The 21,502-nt window shown below is 39.0% G+C and overlaps 4 protein-coding genes across 6 annotated transcripts; 1 reads left to right on the top strand and 3 right to left on the bottom strand.

Moving 5' to 3' along the window:
• Positions 1-3,667: 3,667 nt before the first annotated feature.
• LOC122016760 (40S ribosomal protein S12-like) lies at positions 3,668-5,582 on the top strand. The gene is made up of 4 exons (XM_042574155.1): positions 3,668-3,803; positions 4,677-4,956; positions 5,194-5,259; positions 5,346-5,582. Exons 1-4 carry the CDS (start codon positions 3,796-3,798, stop codon positions 5,403-5,405), a joined length of 414 nt encoding a protein of 137 aa, XP_042430089.1. The 5' UTR covers positions 3,668-3,795; the 3' UTR covers positions 5,406-5,582.
• A 517-nt stretch (positions 5,583-6,099) lies between these two features.
• On the bottom strand, positions 6,100-10,713 carry LOC122016759 (accelerated cell death 11-like). Its single transcript, XM_042574154.1, has 4 exons — positions 10,464-10,713; positions 8,681-8,853; positions 7,250-7,395; positions 6,100-6,474 (listed from the first exon to the last, which is right to left on the bottom strand). The coding sequence occupies exons 1-4, from the start codon at positions 10,644-10,646 to the stop codon at positions 6,368-6,370; spliced, it is 609 nt and encodes a 202-aa protein (XP_042430088.1). The 5' UTR covers positions 10,647-10,713; the 3' UTR covers positions 6,100-6,367.
• A 413-nt stretch (positions 10,714-11,126) lies between these two features.
• On the bottom strand, positions 11,127-15,911 carry LOC122016757 (BTB/POZ domain-containing protein At1g30440-like). Of its 3 annotated transcripts, XM_042574152.1 has the most exons (5): positions 15,470-15,911; positions 14,949-15,397; positions 13,969-14,038; positions 12,252-13,439; positions 11,127-11,838 (listed from the first exon to the last, which is right to left on the bottom strand). In XM_042574152.1, the coding sequence occupies exons 2-5, from the start codon at positions 15,005-15,007 to the stop codon at positions 11,314-11,316; spliced, it is 1,842 nt and encodes a 613-aa protein (XP_042430086.1). In that variant the 5' UTR covers positions 15,008-15,397; positions 15,470-15,911; the 3' UTR covers positions 11,127-11,313. The 3 variants fall into 3 exon arrangements, with proteins under 3 accessions (XP_042430086.1, XP_042430085.1, XP_042430087.1); XM_042574151.1 differs by having other exon boundaries at positions 14,949-15,911; XM_042574153.1 differs by having other exon boundaries at positions 11,127-11,820; positions 14,949-15,911.
• Positions 15,912-19,838: 3,927 nt separating this feature from the next.
• Positions 19,839-20,612, bottom strand: LOC122017196 (glutaredoxin-C9-like). The gene has a single exon (XM_042574741.1). The coding sequence runs from the start codon at positions 20,293-20,295 to the stop codon at positions 19,897-19,899; it is 399 nt and encodes a 132-aa protein (XP_042430675.1). The 5' UTR covers positions 20,296-20,612; the 3' UTR covers positions 19,839-19,896.
• Between the last annotated feature and the right edge of the window lie 890 nt (positions 20,613-21,502).

Below are 21,502 nucleotides of genomic sequence, written 5' to 3'. Positions count from 1 at the left end.
CACACTCCAAGGCGTGAGAACCCCCGGATGTCTAGGGAGCGGCCCCAACCGTCCGCTCGGGAAGAAGAAAATAGAAGTAACACTTCCCGAGGCGAAATCAACATTATAGTTGGTGGGCCAACCGGAGGCGATTCTAACCGAGCAAGAAAGGCGAGTGTCCGGCAGCTCCAGATTCATGCGGTCGGCTGTAGCCAGGAAAGGGCGAGCGGACCCGAAATCAGCTTCGGGCCCAAGGACTTGGAGGGAGTCGAAGTGCCACATGACGATGCTCTCCTCATCAAAGCGGTAATAGTCAACTATACTATTCACCGCGTTTTTATTGACACAGGAAGCTCGGTTCAACTAATGGTCCAGTCAGTCGGACTAATCGCCTCCTTCGACTAGACTTGGAGGGGAGGCAAGTGATCCGGCGGTAAGGGCAGGGGACCCCCATTCTGGGGAGTCAACGCCACGTGGAAGTCAAAGGGCCATGTGGTCGATAGAAGAAGGAGGGACCGACCGGACGCCCGAGAAAGGGTTGGATCGATAGGCCGACCGGAGAAGGGCGGGCCGACCGCCCGGCCGGCCGACCGGTGTCTAACTGCTGGCAAAAGGCGCCCCGGCCGGAGTCGGGGTTCCGGCGCTCAATGAACAGGATCGAAGGGCCGAGCGGATGACACGTTCGGTCGAAGACATAAGGTAGCACACTGCTAACAACCTCCACAGAGCACCTTACCTAGAATCTCCCAGGTAGACCACTATATATGACCGACTGGACGTAAGGCGTGTGCTGGCCGGACGCCCGGCAGGGAATAAGGAGAAAAGGACAAGGGACATCTTCTGACAGCGGGCATGCTCTATAATCCGGCCATACTCCAAATCTTACGACAAGGGGTTCCGCTGTCCCATCGAAGACGTGCTTGGACTGTAGCAGTATGGTGTCAGGTAAGCTTGCTGACAATCCCTTACTGAGGTATGGACTGGGGACACGTATTCGTCTCGGTATGTGTGCATGAGCTCCTTCCCAGCTCTATATAAGGAGCCTCGTACTTCACCGGAGGTACGCATTCTTTGAGACTTGGAGCCACTTATTCGTTGTTCGCTTACCTGACTTTAGCGTCGGAGGGTCGTCGCCGGGAACCCCTTCCTGGCCCGACTTTTGTGTAGGTTCGCCGGAGGTCTGTGCGGATAGTCAAGAGATCTGCGTCAGCCGCTTGGAGAACGCCACGTACCCAGTGTCCGTTGAGTCAGCTTTCGGACATCATATATATATATATATATATATATATATATAAAATTTAAATCAATAATAATAAAAAAAACAGACATCTAATATGAAACTAAAAATCATACATTATAAAATCTCTTCCGCTCCGCCTATTTATCATTTTCAACGTATATTTGTTTCACAAAACTGTTTGTACATCGTCTAAAAGCATTAAAAAAAACAAATATATATTTTGTCTCTTTCATCTTCTGTTTTTGTCTCTGACTCGTACAGTCCACTGCGCCGCCACCTTACTGTATATTATCCCTTCTCATCTACTCATCTCCGTCAAAATTCCCATCGGACCATCAAATCCCAACCCTTCATCTCCGAGCCCAAGGCAATGCTCTCCTCTCCTCCAGCGTTTTGTCATCTTCCTCCTCCTTCCGAGCTCCAGCCATTTATTTTCTTCCAGAAAAAAAATGATTCTTCCGTTTCTGATTCCAAGGTCTCCCAACGCCAAGCTGTCCCCTGCACCCCTGCAGTGCAGTAGTAGCCCCTGAGGCCATAAATTACAGCCACTTATCATGCAAACAAACCTCATTCTACGGTCACCTACTCTTACCCAACTTGCTAATATTATCCTACAACAAATTAAACTGTACGTAATCAATAAAGTCTCAACAACTCCAATAAGTTAATAAGTTTTTTCGAATTCTCATAATCTCATTTTATATGAAACGTTAGCACTAATCTCGAGCTTAAATTTGATGTACTGGCGGTATAAATGGCGTTCATGGAATGATAGGGCAGTTCAGACTGCGGAGTAGTGGGAATTATGAGGAGCAGAGGAGGAGCGAAGAGCATCGTCGGTGGAGAACAGGGGAAGGCCGAGAGGGAGAGGGAGAAGACGAAGCTGAGGGAGCGAATGAGGCGGTCGATCACTTCCAAGATCATGGAGGGCCTCCGGAAGCACGGCGGCTACGACCTCCCTGGCCGCGCCGACATCAACGACGTCCTCCGCGCCCTCGCCGCCGAGGCCGGCTGGGTCGTCGAGCCCGACGGCACCACCTACCGCCGCGCCGCCTCCCGAAATCTCGTGCGTATATATATTTTATGATGCAATATTTACCTTCTTGCCATTGTGTCTCATTGTTCTACATATGAAACATTCCTCATCACGAGTTATAGATCGACACAGCTATTCTTTACTTTTGTTTTGTGCGCAGGTGCCGCCGGTCTCAACTGCCGTCGCTGGGGCGAGCGTCAGAGGAGGCGCCGGCAACAAAGGAATAGGGAGTTTTGCCGTCGCTGTTCCTCCGCCGGCCGAGCAGGGCCAGTCTCTGTTCTCACTGCAGTCGTACGAGTGCTGCGGCGCCGGAGCCGGGTTCCCAGACCTCCTCCTCTTCGGAGGTGGCGCCGCTCCTGTCGCGGACGCGTGGCTGCCGGAGGTGTGGGCGTGGGGACAGAACGCCCAGCGGAACGTCTGATGGGAGGTCGACGATTAACGAAAGGCAGTTTTTTGTTTCCTTTTATGCCCTTTTTTTTTTGTCATTGTGTTTTCTTCGTGTGGCTTGCGTTGTGCTTACTGAACTGCCAAACTAGTTATTTAGAAGTATTTCATTGCTTGTTTTAGAAAAAGAATGAGTAATGCCGTAATTACCAATTAGTTGATCTATAAAAATTCTAAATTTCGTGATCTAATATTCATTAAAGAAAAATATTTTAGCTTATTTCCATCCGGAATTCGGCTTAGTTGGCTAGGTCTGTTGCTGGGATTGCGTGATAAACCACGGTTCGAAACTCGCCGACCACTTTTCCTGACAATTATTGAGCGATGATGAAATGTTCATGAGGACCCAGGGTTCTTCTTCACGACCATCGGATTCAACATGATGGATGATATCACCTCTGAGCTCAATTTTTTTTTTTTTTTTTTGTCCTTTTTTAAGAAAAAATCCTAATAGGACCGAGAATATCTCTTCGATTTCAAACAATCATATAAAACAAAATTACAAGATGCATCTAATTATAATATATGCTCATTAGAGCATAACTTAATTTTAACTTTATAAAAATATAGAATCGTCACATCAATAATTCATAGTTAAAAGTGTATGACCGAGATATTAATCTTAGACAATGATACCTCAAAGATCAAACTTTGAACCTCTCGACTAGAAAATTATGCGTCCTCAATTGTGCTACGTTTGGAGACTTAATTTTAGCTTTATAGATTAGCGGGATGATCATTATTTTTTATTTACCTGCGCCCTTATAATTGAACCGCCGGTCGAATTGGAAAATTGAAATTAGACACTTTTCGAGTTAGACCATGCGCTTTAAATAATTACATAATCAATACCACTACTACCGCGTTTTTAGCCTACTTAATTTTTCGGATGTGTCAATTATAAATTATAAAATAATCAACCATCACGATTAAATAAGGCATTACATCCACGGCTGAGACGTGTTGTTTCTTTACTATATCAATTCGCCTCTCCCGACCTCAACCCTAACCCTCGAAGTGGTGCGCCGTCCGTTCTCTGTTCTTCTTCGAGTCTCCGGCGTTCGTCGGTTCCGACCCTTCAACTCCAGCAAACAAAATGGCGGCGTAAGCTTTCTTCTTCTCACTTTATATCGTCGCTGATTTTAGTATTGATGCTAATTAGTACTTTGATGTTCACGTGGTCACCTTCAACTTTGATTTTTTGTCACAGATGGGTTATTAGGATTGTTGTAGACATGCATAATGAGGCCCGTAGATCAGTAAACCTTGTTCTTTTATCACAATTTCCTTTTCTTTTTTCTTGACAGTAGTGTAGTTTTGGGGCTGTATGCTTTCCGAGTTTATCATATCAAGGATACTCAGTAGCAAATTATAAGAAGTAATTCAAAAAGGAGCTAATGATCTAATTGTAAAAACGTACAGACAATAATACATCTCCGTAGATACAGTATGGATACTTGGACATTGTTTTTTTAAGGAATCGTGTAACCTTGTTGCTTCTTGATTTGAGATGCACTAATTTATCATCAAAAACATGTACAGGAGTGGAGGATTTACAATTAACTGGGATACTTTTCTTCCGTAGTGGCTTTTGAAGTTGTGAAATTTAATGTGTCATATTAGTTTATGAATCGAGAAATTTCAAAGTATCCCTCAGTCAACTTTTCATCAAGATATTGAAGCTGAATTACTTTAAACTTTATTTAATGGCAATGCCCTCCTATATGCCCTCAAGTCCTCATGACAAAGATATTTTACTCAGGTTGACATCTAAAATTTTTTGAAATAAAATTGAAGCCAAGTTCACATAAAAGCATAATCAAACTGTCACGTTTGTATAATGATGAAATGCTATCTGCTATAAGGGTTAATTCCAAATGCAGATTATTTGGATCACTTGCTAAAGCCATTTTTTAAATCTGCCATTCTCATAATGCATTTGCCTGTACTGTTGACTTAAATATTTTTATGTGGCAGCGATGATGCGGTTGTTGAATCTGCTCCAGTCCTTGGTGAACCAATGGATCTGATGACTGCTCTGCAGCTCGTGATGAAGAAATCTTTGGCCCATGATGGACTTATCAGAGGTCTTCGTGAGGCTGCTAAGGCAATTGAGAAACATGCTGCACTTCTTTGCATTCTGGCAGAGGATTGCAACCAGGCTGACTATGCCAAGCTGGTCAAGGCACTGTGTGCTGAGCACAACGTGCACTTGGTGACCGTACCAAGTGCTAAATCCCTTGGCGAGTGGGCTGGGGTTAGTTGATTTTTTTTTAAAAATTTTGCTTTTATGATCATCTCTATATTCACATCAATGCTTATTGCTGGCAAAGAGCTGAGACATAAAATAAACAACACCATTTGGTTATTGTCATGCAACTAATTTGTTCCTTGCAAAATGGCATTTACTTCTTTTCATGTATAGTAGTTTTTGGGGTTAGCTTTAGAATTTAGTTCGTATTTCTGTTCTTTTATTGTATTCAATCTTATGCAGCTTTGCAAGATTGATTCAGAGGGTAAGGCAAGGAAAGTGGTGGGTTGCTCTTGTGTTGTCCTCAGGGTAATGAAGCACTTTCCAGTTACGATTTGCTCATCCCACTCAGGTTTAAGATTTGCAGCTAATTTCCTTTCCAAACTTATTTGCAGGATTACGGTGAGGAGTCGGAGGGCCTTCACGTAGTTCAGGAATATGTCAAGTCACACTGAGCCTGGATGTTTTTTATTTTGTTTCCATTAAGGCATCGTAAGAACTTTCTGTTATGACCATTCAAATAGATGGCATTTTGAAGTTTGAAAATTTTTCTACTTATTCTCATCAAACAAAATTATCTCCATCTCCTTCTGGAATTCTGTGATAGCAAATGAAGTTGCCTCTTGTCATTATTTGCCGTGATCAGCACTATTATACTAGCATAGAGATGAATTTTATTGAAGCTTACAATTATAGAATCCTTCAGGATTGGTTTTGGTTACAGAATTTGGTATATTTCGAGTTTTCTTTTTTTATCTATTTTACTAAAATGTTTTTAATTGAATTGCATTGTAAATTGCTGTGATAGTATATCAGAAAACTAGAATAGAAACGTTTGATACTTGAGTTTTAATAAAATTTATATAAAAATTAAAGTTTTTACAGATTACGGAATTAATTTGCTTTTGTTGCCCTGTTAGTCGTTGTGTATTACTATGAACTAACATCTAGATTTATAACTATTATAACATTATTCTATGAAAAGCTGTATTAAACAATTATGAATCATCTAATTATCAATTTTAATTCCATTTGTCAATTTTTATACAATATTTAGATATTATCTTTCCGAATACATCAAACGGTTAATTTGATTAATAATGATCTTCAAGCATCGAATAGCGAGATTCACACCAGTGCAAATATTCGTGTTACAAACATCATATATAATGATCCTCACAGTTCATCTCCAAATTATATAATGTTCAATTCATCTTGTTTTGAATAACATCTTGTGTTGAGCATTAACCTTAACAAATTAAAATCTAACGCAACCATGTTTGCCGCAGGGTAGCAATATTTTTACATCAAATCTCGTGTCCTTATTCATTCCATTATGCACGTTTGAGGCATATGAGTTAACAGGATTTTGCTAAACTCCCATTGTTAAATTGAGAGGCTATTGCGTTATCTTTGCTCACCAATCTATGCCCAATTGCCTAACATTAAATAGGTCTTCAATGGAGTTGATGACAGGACCAGAACATCTGATGTAAGTCTGCATATAAGTCCTCGCAGATGCTTCTGTATTCATGGAACAGCTTGTCAGTAAAAATGTTTCTGCATTTGACTCTGAATGCAAGCAAACAATAATAATGTATACTTATTTTAAAGAGGTTTAAGCTCTACTCGTCAAGCAAATGTTCCAGTGATATGAGATAAACCATAGAATAAGTAGGTATCCTACACAAGTTTATCTACCATTAAATAGAGAATGCCAAAGGGAAGTAGAACATTTAGAAGATGGAACTCATATAATTTTGATATCCTCAAAACATAAAACATGCAAACTACTGGCACAGTCAAACAGTTAAGCATGTGAACATCATTTTGTCAACCAATTCCTGAGACAATGTCTTTTGAACTAATCAAATATTAAGTTGATGTTTTGATGCTGTTAAAGCACATAAACAAGGATAATACACTAAAACTGTTAAAAGTATTTTTGACCGTTTGATATTGCCATGGAGAAGAGAAAAAAATGATTTCACATTTGTAAGAATACCCTGATGAATAATTTGAAGTGATAGGATTAAGATATCAGTTGTCCTGATAGAACTTTATCTTTAATCCTCATCACTCCACTCTTTGTATAATCTTCAAGTTGTAAGTCAATTGCCATTAGCAGAAACATCTTGTACGAATGGGATCAAATGTTAACAAAAGGAAATTAACATAGGGTTAATAGTTATTTTTCACATGTATGAGGACTGCATAATGCTCATTTTCGTATCTGTCCAACTATACTCAAAAGTGTTACTGTATCAACCGTGTTCAAATTTCAGAAGCAGAACCTCACCGTCTTCATTCAGCTTCCTCAATAGCTGTGCTTTTGAAGGAAGGGCATACATTCCCGCAGCAACTGCTTTCCTTATTGCCCAGCCATGGTGAGGAGCAAATACCTTTGCATAGGCTACTGATGCTGGATCCCTCAGGGAATTTCCACTGTGACAGAAGAAAACCGTCAAAGAGAATTAGTGCACTTAATCTCATGACCCGGAACAATATAAGACAGCAAACAACAAAGAAGATACCAAGACTGTGAACTGAAATGAACATGAATGTAAATTCTATATAGTAGAATTGAAAAGGAAGACTGCAAAGGTTTTTCTTGTTTATGGTAACTGACGTTGGTCTAACAACTCAGCAAATTCATTCCATTTTATGACAGATAGAAGGCATTTTATAAGAATTTCAGATGTAGCAGACACATAATTAAATGTTAACAAAGCCTTTGGCGTGGAAGTCTATCTTATCACTTCTAAAGCCATCAGATATGATGAGGTACTGAGGTCCATAAGCAGCCAAGATGCCTAGAGAAACACCTTCAAAATGACGATATGACATAGGCATACTGAATAGAAAGGAATGATTTCAGTGTATAGAGAAGATTAATCTTTAATGCTCAAATATAATTGCATAAACTTCTTAATTTTATAACTAGAAACAAATATAATCACCTTTTAATTGTCTAATCACACATTTGAAACCAGGAAATATTTTTAGATAAGTTCAGAACCTCAAATATTTTATTATAAGCATCAGGTGACTAATTACCAGTTCTTGTAACAACTTTATGCCGGATAAATAATCAACCTGTTATAAAATAAATTTAAGGTGACTAAGGATCGAGTTCGGTGAATTAACACATAAATTTTCTTTAATGAGCGGTTGACCTAAGAACACTAGATTGATGGATGTTTCCTGATTTACCCTAGTAGCTGGTGGGAGACTTCCGTGGGATTAGACCGGTCACCTCAAGGATTAATCGGTATAAACTCGATACCTAGTGCTAACTAAAAAAAATAAATTCAACTATCATATCTAATATATTTTTAACTGCATTCTAAGCATGACATAGGTTGGATACTTAAATCAATAAAGAATTACTAATGGATTTGAATCATCCTTGTAGGATGGTGAAAACCTGAAAGTTCCCTCTCTCTCTATCAGGATTGTGTTTTTATGAAGCTTATCCATGTTATGTGCTAAACGGGCAGCATGATGCACGAAGCTCCCGCTAATGTCGTCTGCTATATACAACCTTACCCTGCTTTGCAAAAGATTATTTCCGAGAGTCGAACCCGTGATCTCCAGGTCACACGACAGCAACTTTACTATTGCACCAAGGCCTTATCCATGTTATGTACTAAAGGTTAAATTTGCTATCATATTAGAGAATGTTTAGCATACACTTGCGAATGGAAATAAAAGGAAGTCAGCATCGTACTCTTTCTGAAGAATTTGCTCAAACAACACCTTAACCATGTCAAGCCCACGCTTCACTCGAAGTAGATTACGAGAATGGCTCCCACCACGTCTAACGCAATCCTGTTGAATATCTATTTCAAGCAAATTGTTCAATGTTGAGATAGATTTTGATGCGTCAGACAGATCTTCAACCTATGCTCAGGAACCACAAGAGAAAGGTCAAAATATGAGGAAGGCAGCATTACAAAAATGACTTAAGCATGGTCAAGGTATTAAAAGGCAATTTCAGACAGTAAACAAAAAAGAAGTAAATTAAATTAAGACTGATTAATATTTGAAACCCAAAAAGCAAAAAAAAAAAAAAAAATGATAAACAAGTAAACACATAGAAAAGCTGAAAATTTTCATTATCTAGTTTATAAACAAGTAAACATATAGTTACCGTCAAATGAACCAACATTTTTTTTTATAAAAAAAACAATCATTACACCCACTTGGACTGGCCACATGATCCTCTTGGGCTCTTTTTAAAGGGGTTGCCTAGCCACTACATGGAGCAACAACTTGGTGAAACCAAGTTTGCTTAGGTGTGTAGTGTGTGAAAAATCAAATATTTGGGACACTATTTTGTCCCAAATTTGTTTTAAAAATTGAACTAATTAAATTTATAAAATTCAATCTGATCCACACTATAAATTCAAGGAGTACAACACCAGAGTCTATGTACTTGACCACACTTGTCATGAACGGTTTCCTAAAAACTTCATGCTTGCTTCTCTAGCCCTTTAAAATTGTGAGGAAATTTGGTGTGAATTTATACATTATTGGCTTACTTGCTAACCGATACTTCAATCAGCATATCGTACCAATGGTCTTGCACTCGAAATTAACAGATAAATGTTTAATATCATTTTGCAAGAAAAAATAGAAAAGAAAGGGGAAAAAAGAAAAAGAAAAAAAAAACAGCTTGCTGAACTAGATAAGTTAGGTTTGACAACATTTTTCCTGAACAACCTATGCAAGTGCTCAGCCAACTAAACGATCACAACTACACGGAAAGTTGTCATACAAATACAACTTCTTTCTATACCACTGACCTCCTTTTAGCTACAGATCGCTAGGATGATGCACTGCCTCCGCTCACTCTCATGGCCCATGGTTTAAAGTTCCCAAAACCCTAAGATCGTATCCTCAAGACGAAGACTCACAGCAACCAATCAGTTTGTTAACAAATTTAAAGTCTCTGTGAGAAAAAAACATTCATTTTGGTGTTCAAGCTTGTTCGAAAAGATAACTGAGCCAAGTCGAGCCGAACCCAAAATGAAACACACAGTTAAAATGATTGTTCAAGCTTAGTTTAGTTTCTTTTTTATAATCTTGAGCTTGGTTTGAGTTTGGTTCGTTTAGATATTATCGAGTTCTCAATTCAAACTTGTTTGATTATTTGAAACTTTTAGATATTAAACTTGTTGGATTAGTTATTGAGCTTGATAATACAAATTTGTTTGTTTATTTTGAAAAGTCTTTATTTATTTAGCAAGTTGCTAAGAGTTTTATTGATGACCATGATCCACGAACGTTGTTCATGAATGTGTTCAAATTTATTCATTTAGTTAAATGAGTTATTTAAACTGTTCATTTGATTGATCTTGTGTATATTAAATGAACATAAATAAGTTTTTACCAAGTTAAACACTATGCTTGTTCACGCACAGTTCGGTTCATTTACCGCCCTACTCAAAACCAATCAAATGCAGTATCAGGAGATCTACCACGACCCCGTAGGGCGAAGGAAAAAATACCTTGGCGACATAATCCATCTCCGCAAACTTGAACGCGACTCCTAAACATCTGAAGAGGACGGAAACTTGGGAGCAGGCCCGGGAGAAGGCATCAACCTCCATGGGCGCCGTCTGGGAGTTAGCGGCCAAGCCCTCAAACGCCTCCGCTATCCGCCTCAAGGGCTTCTCCCTTCCTCCCTCCATTTCTCCCTTCTCTGTCCGCCGTCTTCCGATCTAACTTTTCCAGCAACAAGCAATAGAAAATAGGAAAAAACGCGAAAAGTAAGTCAAGAATAATTGGGAAATTATCAACATAGCCCTTAATGTTTCTTAATTTGTATAATATACTCCCTGAAGCTGAATTAATATAAAATACTTTTAATATTTTTTCCTTGTGAAAATACCTCCTTCTAAAATTAAACTATTAATATCATTTTCATATGAATAAAATTTTAGAAGTATTTAAAGAAACAAATGATTTTACTTATTTTTTACAAAGATTTTTTGACACTTGTTCTTAAAATGAACAGAAATTGTGTATAATTCTTGAAAACATTCAAATCAAAAGAAGAAAAAGCTACTGTTCAAAACAATTGGAGTTGTGCTAAATAGTTGGATTCATATCTAAGTTTTTTCTAATCTATATAAACTTGATTGAAACATGTGGCAAGACAAGAACCAAAATGGGAGGAAAAGAAGAAACTAATCGCGATCGAGAACACCATGATCTAACAACCTTATTTCAAGTGTCAAAAGTGCAAGCTTGATAAGAATTTCCTCGAGATTAAAGTATATAAACAACATTTCTGAAAAATAGAACTGAAGCTCGAGAATCAGGAGATGGCCGTTGCATTTGTTCTGCAATCATGGTTTATAACTCGTGCGCATCTTTGCCACTCTTAACCTTCTGTTTCTCGCTTACGGAATTCCCCATTGCGCTGCATATCTGCAACCTGCTCTTTAGGCCAAACTTCCTTCGCATATTGATCCATCCACTTCTTCCCCGACCCAACTTTTCGATCTCTTCCTTCATGCTGGTGCACTCTTTTTCAAGCTCAGACACTCTCGTCCTCATGCTATCCATGCCAACCTTCAAGACCCGGTTATCCTTGATGGTGGTCATCCATCCTCCAGCTTCACCTGAACAACCAATTCCGCCTCTCAATGGCCGAGAACCATCAAGGTTGTCAGCCACAAGCAAGCATCCAGCAACTGAAGTCCTTAGTTGGAGCTGCTCAAAGAAGAGGACTTGAACAATTACTCGCAGAGGAAGTCGCTCATTCTGTGCAGCATGAGTGCAAGCTTCAAGCGAGAGCTTCTGACAGTCCATCAGCCGGCACAGTTGTTCCCTCTCGGATTCTGAGAGCCAAGGGTGTGCCTGATAGCAGCATATGGACTAGTTTAAACAAATCAAAGACAGCTGATGCCCAATTTTTTTTATGAACAACAATAAAAAGAACAAGCTGTACATGACCTATTGATTATGATTGATCAAAAGTTGATTGAGTTTGGAATCTATGATTTTCTTTGTTCATATTTTCCCTTAATTTTATCCTCTGGGACTTCTTATTTGCCTGTTCAGTATAACCATTTCGTTGTCTCGTCCTTTCTAGTAATTGTAAACACACCACCTAAACCTTGTCATCTTTTCTCAGGCTAACCCATCATATGCAACTTGTCTTGACTTCCATACACTACTAAAAACTGAATCATAAAGCAACAAAGCAAAGGGAAATGTAGTGGAAGAAACCTGTATGCAATTACCTAATATCTAGTGGCATAAAGCAACAAAGCAAAGGGAACACGTACCTTTAGGTATATATCAATAGCACGGTATAGTCCATCATCCAAAGGTCGGGCATAATCAGGTATAGCAATGGCTATGGATTGGAATTTTGGAAGCTTTAAGTTGATATCCGGTGCAATCTCCGCTAAAAAACCATCAATTAGCTTGGCAACAGCAGTAATTGGCATCAAAGAAGGGGAGCCAATCGACTGCCCATTACTGACAGAACCAGGGGAGGCTGCTGCAGATGCTTGATCCATGGCTAAGAAATATTCCAGCATTCGTTGGACGCAATCAACATTGTACAGTGCCTCCATGGAATAAGCAAAAGTAGGGAAAAGTAGGTCTTCCAGCTCGGCCTGGTCTAGTTGCATGCCTATTCTTTTCTCTAAATTAGAAATGCATGTTGGGCTAGCTTGTAGAATTATGGCAGTGCGGAGAAGACCAATCAAAGTCTTTGTTGATGCTACACACTTGTCAATAGGCAGCAAGCTATCAATCTCTTCAAGGAGATGCCTCTGTTCTTCATCCGGAGCACTTTTCAAAGTTCCATGTGCCACATTCGGTCGCCTATCTAGTCCAGGCAGATACTGTTTAGCATAACAAATCAGAGAGCCTGCAATAGTTTCATGTTTTAAACCTCTAGATTTCATAGCAGAGATCAACCTTTTATACAAGGGGAAGCTCAAAGAACAGACATCCTCGTACCACCAATCTGAGCTACAATATCTGGGTCTAGCTCCTGTGCTTATGCCATTCCATAAAACACTGCCACCAGGACTTTGCATGGCATCATGTTCCATTGGCCAGCCAAATAGATTTGGATCTGTACGTGCCTTTACAGCTAAAGATTCTATGAATTTCTTAATAATCTGAAGGTTTTCAGCGTGAGGAAGAAGATCATCACATGTTTCAAGTGCTTTGATTGAATCGTTCCAGCTGTGAAGCACATCTTGATCAATGAAGGTCTCTGTCTGAGCAATCAAGTTTCCTTCTGCTATTTCTTCGGTCATTTCTAGGTGCTCGGCAGCACAACGCAGGCAAACAACATTTGAGGAAGTGAGCTCTATCTTAACACCATAACAGAACTTAGCCACAAGTTCAAATGCTTGTGCACCACCAGGAACATCAGCCAGTCTTATCACAGTATCCTCTTCATCAGAGTTCTTAATTAACCTTTCCAAAAGGCTACTTTTTGATAACAAAGGAAACTGCACGAAGTACATGAATTAATTTTATAGCACAAGGAATTTGCCTATCCTCGCAAACTAACTCAAAGCCATGAAATCTAGCATGGATACCAAAATGATCATTATCCAATATACTACAACATTCAGAATAAATCTGTTTAAATCCTTCAATGAGGTATTTAGAGTGCCTAAAATGGTAAGTAGTGAATAATCCACATTGCTTGTGAGGCTAGGCCATGATTATATAAATGCCATGACTTGAACCTTAAAACTATGACCAGTAGAATTGAAAAGTAGTTACACCTTCAAATTGTTGCAGCTATGTATTACTTGCGAAACAAATGAAAGTGTAGGAATATTCAAATCAAAACTTGGCTGATGCAAATCAATTTGGAAAAAACTACAACTATATCAAAGCTTTAAAAAAAAAATATTCCCACTTCAATTGATTTAAGTTAATAGTATGATTGAGGAATGCAAAAGATATCAATGAACATGACTAACTGGTACAAGCCAATTTCAAGATAAAATTCTGAGTTAGTGCCCTCGCCTTGTGGAGATGGAAGGTCATTTCTTCAACTTCGACAATAACATCACTAGGAAGTCCTGTTGTGCAAAACCTGAAAAATACAAATATATAATTTTGATGTCTTATTTCCTTATTCAGGTACAGGGCCTCTTGAAAGGTTATGTGGGGAAAAAGTGAATACACATGATTTTATTGCATTTGGAAGCTTACTGTAGAAATAAAATTTAGAAACCAATATCAACCTTCTGCAAGGTCTCAGCAATGATGAGACCAACATAATTGGTTATGTTTCAAATGTAGCCAACATAAATATCAGAAAACTATCTTGCAAATCCATAATGTGTCATGAAGTTACAAGGACAAGCATTTCATCTACTGAACCCGTGGGGGCATCTTCAAGTCAGTAACAGCATGCATGCTAGCTGTTTCATTCTCTCAAACATAGTAGTTGATACTAATTAACACATATCTTGCTCATGCAATTGTAGTCAATATAATCATATGTGAGAACTTTGTTGCCCATCCAATGATTGGAAAAGTAAAACTATGAAAAAAATGAGAAGCAGGAAATTCGATAGGAAAATTCTGAACTAGGTACCACATCCAGTAAAATGAATTTGCAGAAACCAGCAATGACATTCTTCTAGACAAGAAGCACAAAACTGATACTTCATAGAGATTTTTGCTAAAAAACTTCATGGAGGCGTAATAGATCAGAGTAAAACCTTTTCAAAGGCAGGACACTTTTTGAATGCCAAAATTATATATGTCATCAATATCATAAATCATATAAGTACTTTAAAATAGAACCAGAAAGCAGCGTGGAGATGTAAATCTCATAAGACATTACCCAAACTACCAAAAATAAAATAAAATGGCAGATCTGAACTACTTAATTTCTGCAGCCTAGAAAAGAAGTAGGTCTAATAACTTCAATTATTACAGAAGTAGATTTCCAGTTGACATCAATAAACGAAGTAAAATAACAGAATGAACCATACCAAGCTTGCCCTTGTTGGTGGAAGGCATCAGGTTTTGATCCCAGTTTCATGCATGCCATCTTGTACGTCCTAAGCAAAGAAAGCTCAAAACAAAAACTCTCAAACAGAGTCAAGTAGAAACCAAGAATCCCTCTGCCACCAGTTTGATTTTAGAGTGCCTTGGTTGATGTTAAGCCTATCTGCTTAAATTGCTAACGAAATCGACAAATCTACAGAAAACCAAAAGAAACAGGCTAAAGGAAAAATCTTTGCAGCTTGGTTTCCGACTACAGTACCAGAGAAACTCTCAACCAAGAGGGACGCTGAGTTCATCGCCCATCTATCCAACTCTATTAGACTCCTCTCATCTGTGCAACCCTAAAAATGCCTCACCTGAAGCAATGTCAATGGCATTCTCCTAAACCCCGCAGATCTGATTCCCAACTCCAACCCTAGTTAAAAATGGGGATCTGAAATAGCAATAGAAGATTAAAAAAAAACAAATCTTTGATCCGGAATCAAGGTCGCAGTCCCATGGTAACCTCGGTAAATCCCTGAAGAACTAGAAACCAGTCCACCATTTTGATCCAATCCTAACAGAATGAATGGCGAGGCTCTCCAAAAGCGCAAATGCCAAAAGGTTTTGGTGGATTTCCAAATTATCCATCGGAGGGGACCAAGAGCACCTCAATTTCCTAATTTGTGGTGAAAATGTCAAAATTCACAAGCCAAAGTGAAGACAAAAAGGAAAAATGAAACAGGGGCAGATCAACAGTGGTGGGGATGCAGATCCGAGAGATATGAGAAATATTTGATGAACAAGCTTTGCTTTTGGTGCATGGAGCTGCCAGATTCCCTGAAGGGGAACAGGTTGTATAGGGCAATTTAAGACCTGGCGAACACTGGTCTGGAGCAGGAACTTCCATGATAATTTCCTTCTGGTATTGGTGCCAGTTCTCCAGTCTTCATAGCAAACGCATGTGATGCTGGATATGGCAGTGTTTATTTTATAATCTTGAAAACATTTTAAAATGACCTAAAGATTAGGGATGGCATAGATTGAGTTCTTACTCTTTCATGTCTATAATCTGATTCATATAATTACTAGAGAGATAACCCCAATTCTATATCTGATTCATATAATTACTAGAAAGATAAACCCAACTCAAAATATGTGGCAAAAAAGTGAAATCGTTCGCCCCCGGTGGTCCCGTCGCACCCGACCCAAGGTCATCACAAGGGAGGTAAATTACAACCCAACTCAAAATATGAACCATAAAAGAAAACACTTATTAAATCGATCACAGGAATATCAACTATAGTACGCACCAACAAAAAACTAAAGATGAATCATTTTAGTAGTATCGATCAATTCCCTTGCTTTTTTCATATTTTTTCAAATGGCCATGCTATAGATAAAAACTGCCATTGATAATTATGAGGATAGTATCTTTCCGAATGAGATTAGAGAATTCCTACTATTTTTTTCTCTCAATTGAAGAAAAACTTGAAAAATAAAATAGTAAGTAAAAAATGAGTAATAAATCCTAATATAGACGGGTACGATTCAATTCAATATTTTATTCATTCGTATTTGATTCTACCATAGTTCTATAATTCAAATTAGGTTTATCGTTGGATAAACTGCATTGTTGATATTGATCCCAAAAAAAAAAAACAATAGGTACAACTAGTTTGTGAACAGCTAATCATCGTACTATAAAAATGGGATAGGTTCGATCTATGGTCATTGGGGGTCTCTTAAAAGGATTTACTAAATTCATCGAGTTGTTCTAAAGAATCAAAACGACTAGTTATAAATGGAATCCCTTGTTAACTCCATGTGAAATACTAGTTTGACCTAGGATTTCCATCATAAGCTAAACATGTATTAACAAATAACCAACTCACAATGAATAGGGAAGGTATAGTAATGCTATGAATTTATAATTTTATTTGTATCTAAAATAAAAATAGTAGTGAAAGTGTTCCTTCTAGTATAAGAACTAGTCAAAATATTGATGATTTAGATATTAGAGTAGAATCAAGTCATAATGATAATTTTTTCCATAAATTCAGACATTTATGGGTTTAATGTGAAAATGATTATGAATCACATTATAAATAATTTCTTGGTGAAAAAATATATATTTGTGAATTTTGTGGATATCATTTGAAAATGAGTCATTCAGATATAATTGAACTTTCGATTGATCCTGGAACTTGGGATCCTATGGATAAAGATATGGTATATGTAGACCTCTATTGAATTTGATTCACCCGTTGAATTTGATGAAGAATCAGATTCATGCAAGAAGGAAGTCTGAGCTTGATGCAAATGGTTAAAAATTTCTTTTACTTTTTATAATTATCAATTAGATTAAAAGTTATTTTATGTACAATTTTTACAGATGTTACCACCGATGGAGTCATGATTAGTTTTGTTATGTTAAGAGATATCATTATTGTTGAACCTAATACAACCATTGTATTTACAGGTAAAAGAGTAATTGAACAAACATTGAATACGACGATACCCGATGGTTCATAAACATCTGAGTATTTATTCGAAAAAGATTTATTTGACCTAATAGTGCCACGTAGTCTTTTAAAAGGTGTTTTAAGTGAGTTATTTCAACTCCTCGGTTTCTTTCCTTTGAATTACAATTCCAAGAATTAAAATATAACACTAGATTTACTTATTTTATTTGTAGTAAATAAAAATAAATATTTAATTCATCATAATTCTTAAAAGAGATTATATATATATATATATATATACCTTCAATAATTTTTTTTATTTTAGGATATATTATATATATTTAGGGTTCAAAAATTTAGGATTTAGAAGATGGTTATAATGGATTTGATGTGTGTGTATATATATATATATATATGTTCGGGTTGGATATTGGGTATCAATAGTCTCTCTATATCATGTGCCGTATATCATCCCTACTAAAGATTTGATTGCTTTTTTTAACAAAATAATATTTTATTAATATCAAAATATCCTCACAATATTATTTAAAAATTAATATTTTAAATTGATCCTGTCTGAAAGTCGATGAGATGGAAAACTGGGGATATGGTGCTCCCGCTGACCACCTATAGACTCCGCTCGGACCTGCAATACCAATTATGTCAGTGCCGAGCCAGGGAAGGGGTCCTCAGCGCTGGTCCTCCGACGCTCAAGTCAATCACTGACGATGAAGTAAAAGGCGGAGCAACAAGAATGAACAATAGCGAGAACAATGTCTATCGCGTACCTCCGCCAATGCTTGGACCCCCTTTATATAGAACTCCTGTAGTGCGCGTGCACACTTCCCAAGATGAGCATGCTTCTCCAAGTTTTCTCTGAAAAGACTTGTCGGTAAAGTGTCCCTGACATAGTACCTTAACAGGGCGAGCATATCTTTGAAGTGACAGTGGAAGCTTCCGCTGTACGATCTTCTGACTATCCATGTCCGGTGTTGGCAACATTAACTCCCAAAGGGATGTCAATGGATACCCCAGAGAGTATGCTGTTAGGCCGAGCGGGCTGGCCGCTCGGCCAAACCTTTACTGTTCATGTATCTCGTTCACTCGACCGGAACTCAACCGTGCTTGTGCCACGTCCGCTTGGCCGAAACTCCACTATGTTTGTGTCGCGTTCGCTCGCCCGAAGCCCCACTCTGCTTGTGCCACGTCCTGCTGCCTGGCCGAGCGGGGTAGCTACTCGACAGAAGTTTCGCTCTGCCAATGCCAAGTCCGTTGCCTGGCCGAGCGGGGTAGCCGCTCGGCCCGACTTCTGCACATCGTCTTCTTCTCCGTCCGACGTCCCCTACTCCATTGAGCGTCGGTCATTTGACACCTTCCTGTATCAAAGACGGGATCGGACCGGGACCTTCTTCCCCTAGTCAGGGCATGCTCATTCGACCGTTCGATACTATCTGTATGTTGACTATTTTAATTTTGATCTTCACTGTGACTACTATCCTTCGTTAGATAGAACCCTTTTTTATCACCGCATCGTAAATTTTACTTTTTGACGTAGTGTAGTGACAAAAGGAATAGTGAGTTTCAAGGTCCCACGATAATAATTATTGTTCCATTACATAAATAAGAATTTATTTCAACACAAAATGTTATTTTATTTCGCATCACATTCACATCGAGGTCCATCCCATTTAATTGTTCGTTGTAAGCTTCTACATAAATGCATGTTGTGTCGTTATTAGGGTAATACGTTAAGGACCTTTTATCGAAGGTAAAAAAAAATGTTCAGATTATACGCTCGCATCTTTATTTTCTTTACTCTCCCTCAAATTTTACCCATAATTTTAAATTACTCAGATTGATTTTTTTTAATGCCTAAATGTGAAGTCGTGAAGAGTTATCGATCTTAATCTTTATTTTAGAGCTGAGAAGTTTATCAAAAAGCTTAAAGTCAAAACCAATATACATACTAAACAAAAGTATTACACTATAGTATTTTAAACTTTCAGACGGTGAGAACAGATCTGAATAGCTGAAAGGGGACCAATCACCAAAGGAGCAAGCATATTTTGATGTAGATATGCAAAAAAATTCCAAAAAGTGAAGAGGATAAACGTCTTTTTTGTACTGATCTTTGAATTCTCTGACATATTCTTGAGCATGAAAAATTGGAGGCATCTGCACCCCCTTAAAAAAAAGAAAAATCACTTGAAGATAAACAAGAATGTGATGTAAATTATGTGAATTACATCTCTCCGTTCTATAAGGATTTAGTTTTACTGCTTTGATTGCAGTGAGTCTTAATATTCTTTATCAAGAAAAAAGGTTTATGATGCTAAGAATCATTCTCTTGTAACTGTTATATCAGCAGAGAAACTTAGATTGGAAAAAATAATCGAATGCATAATTCAGATTTTTTTGGATTGAAATTTCTGTGAAGCTTAATCAGTTATGTACAGAGATCATAAGGCAGAGACAAGCATGGTATAAATCAGAGCCAGAGAGCGCCGGCTTGCTTGAGGAGAGGCACGAGGGAGCCATTGATATGGCACGACATCACTTCCTCCACCCCGCCCAGCAACTTCCCGCCGACGAACACGGCCGGCACCCCGGCGGCATTGGCGGAGGACGAGAAATGATCGGTAACCCCGCCCCCGCCCTCGGCGAGGAGGTGGGCTAGCACCGCCTGGATCTCGCCGCCGCCGGCCTTGTCGTCGTCTTCGTCGAGCTCGTAGACGGTGGGGCCCACGCCCATCCCCAGCAGCAACCGCTTCACCGCGTAGCACATGCAGCAGCCGCTCACGCTGAACACCACCACAGCGTTCCCGCTGGCCATCCTCGCCACCCGCTCCAACGGGCTCCCGGCCGCCTCTCCCTCCGCCATCCTCATCGTCGCACTCGATCTACATTTGAACTTAGTGCTTCCTAGATATATAGAGGGAGGGAGGTGAGAAAAGGATGAGCGGTTCGTTAGGCAAAGCTCTGCGCAGGCAGCAATGGCGCCGGCGGCCAGTGAAGCCCGGCAAACTCTGACCTCGTACGGGGGAAAGGAGGGCAAGGAACAAAAAGCAAGGGAAACCTCCCTGACGGAAGGATAACTGACAGCCCGACAACTAACGTCCTTCTCCGCCGACGTTTGACCCTCCACCTCCCTGTCTCTCTATCTCTCTCTCGCCGCCGCTTCACACTTTTCTGTCTGCAGCTTCCAATTTCGCGAACATTTACGGACTTCAAAATTTTAAAATATATTGCTTTATTCAATTTTCTTCCTATAATTAATTATGTGCATCAGAATCATGCGGGTTGATCGTTCCGCTGTATGGCTCCTCACGCGGTTCGCCGCTCCGCTCCCGATCCGACCGTCGGAATCGGATTCGACGGTGCTGTCGCGTGAGATCATTCTTGGGAAGCGAGACAGGCGCGCAAATCGCGTTGCAACTTCACGTGGAAACGGTCCGCGCTGCAGAGTCGATTGGGATCGAAGACTGAAGAGGAATTCATTAGCTGCTGTGCATGGACCATTCATTAGTTGAAGATTGTCCCGTGTAAATTGCCTTGTAGAATTTACACGAAATTTCTGATCTTCTCTAACCAGTAGAAAAAGTGATTATGCTCCTCTTAAGTATTTTTACCGTCTGTTCTAGATTATATTAAGGAAGATAATATGGAAGAAGAGTTTTTAATTTTTGTGAAGAGCAAAATTATGGATAATAAAAAGGAAGGATAATTTCTTTTATATGCAAAACATAAGAGTATAAAGAAGGGTGGTGATCCTGTCTACGTGCGAAGAAGATGGTAAGCTAAGGATATGATTGTTGGGTTGATGAAATGATGATTCTATACGGTCTTGTACAAAAGATGTTAATGCCAAACTGAAAAAGGATTTTTGACGTTTAAGTTACTTTCACTTTTCAACACATTAGAGAACAATCAGAATGTATAGCAAAGAGCGCGTTGAATAGTAAAGTTGTACATATCTTCGTTATAGGTGAAAACTTCCTTTTATAATGTCACTCTAGTGTCTGAGCACAAGAGAACGTGGGGTCGAATCTGTTGAGTTCGGAGCGCAGCGGAAGACTTATATTGAATCATGGATC

Source organism: Zingiber officinale, chromosome 8B (genome assembly GCF_018446385.1).
Source record: "Zingiber officinale cultivar Zhangliang chromosome 8B, Zo_v1.1, whole genome shotgun sequence".
NCBI lineage: Eukaryota > Viridiplantae > Streptophyta > Magnoliopsida > Zingiberales > Zingiberaceae > Zingiber > Zingiber officinale.
The sequence above is the reverse complement of the archived record's forward strand: the minus strand, read 5'-3'. Positions and strand labels throughout refer to the sequence as shown.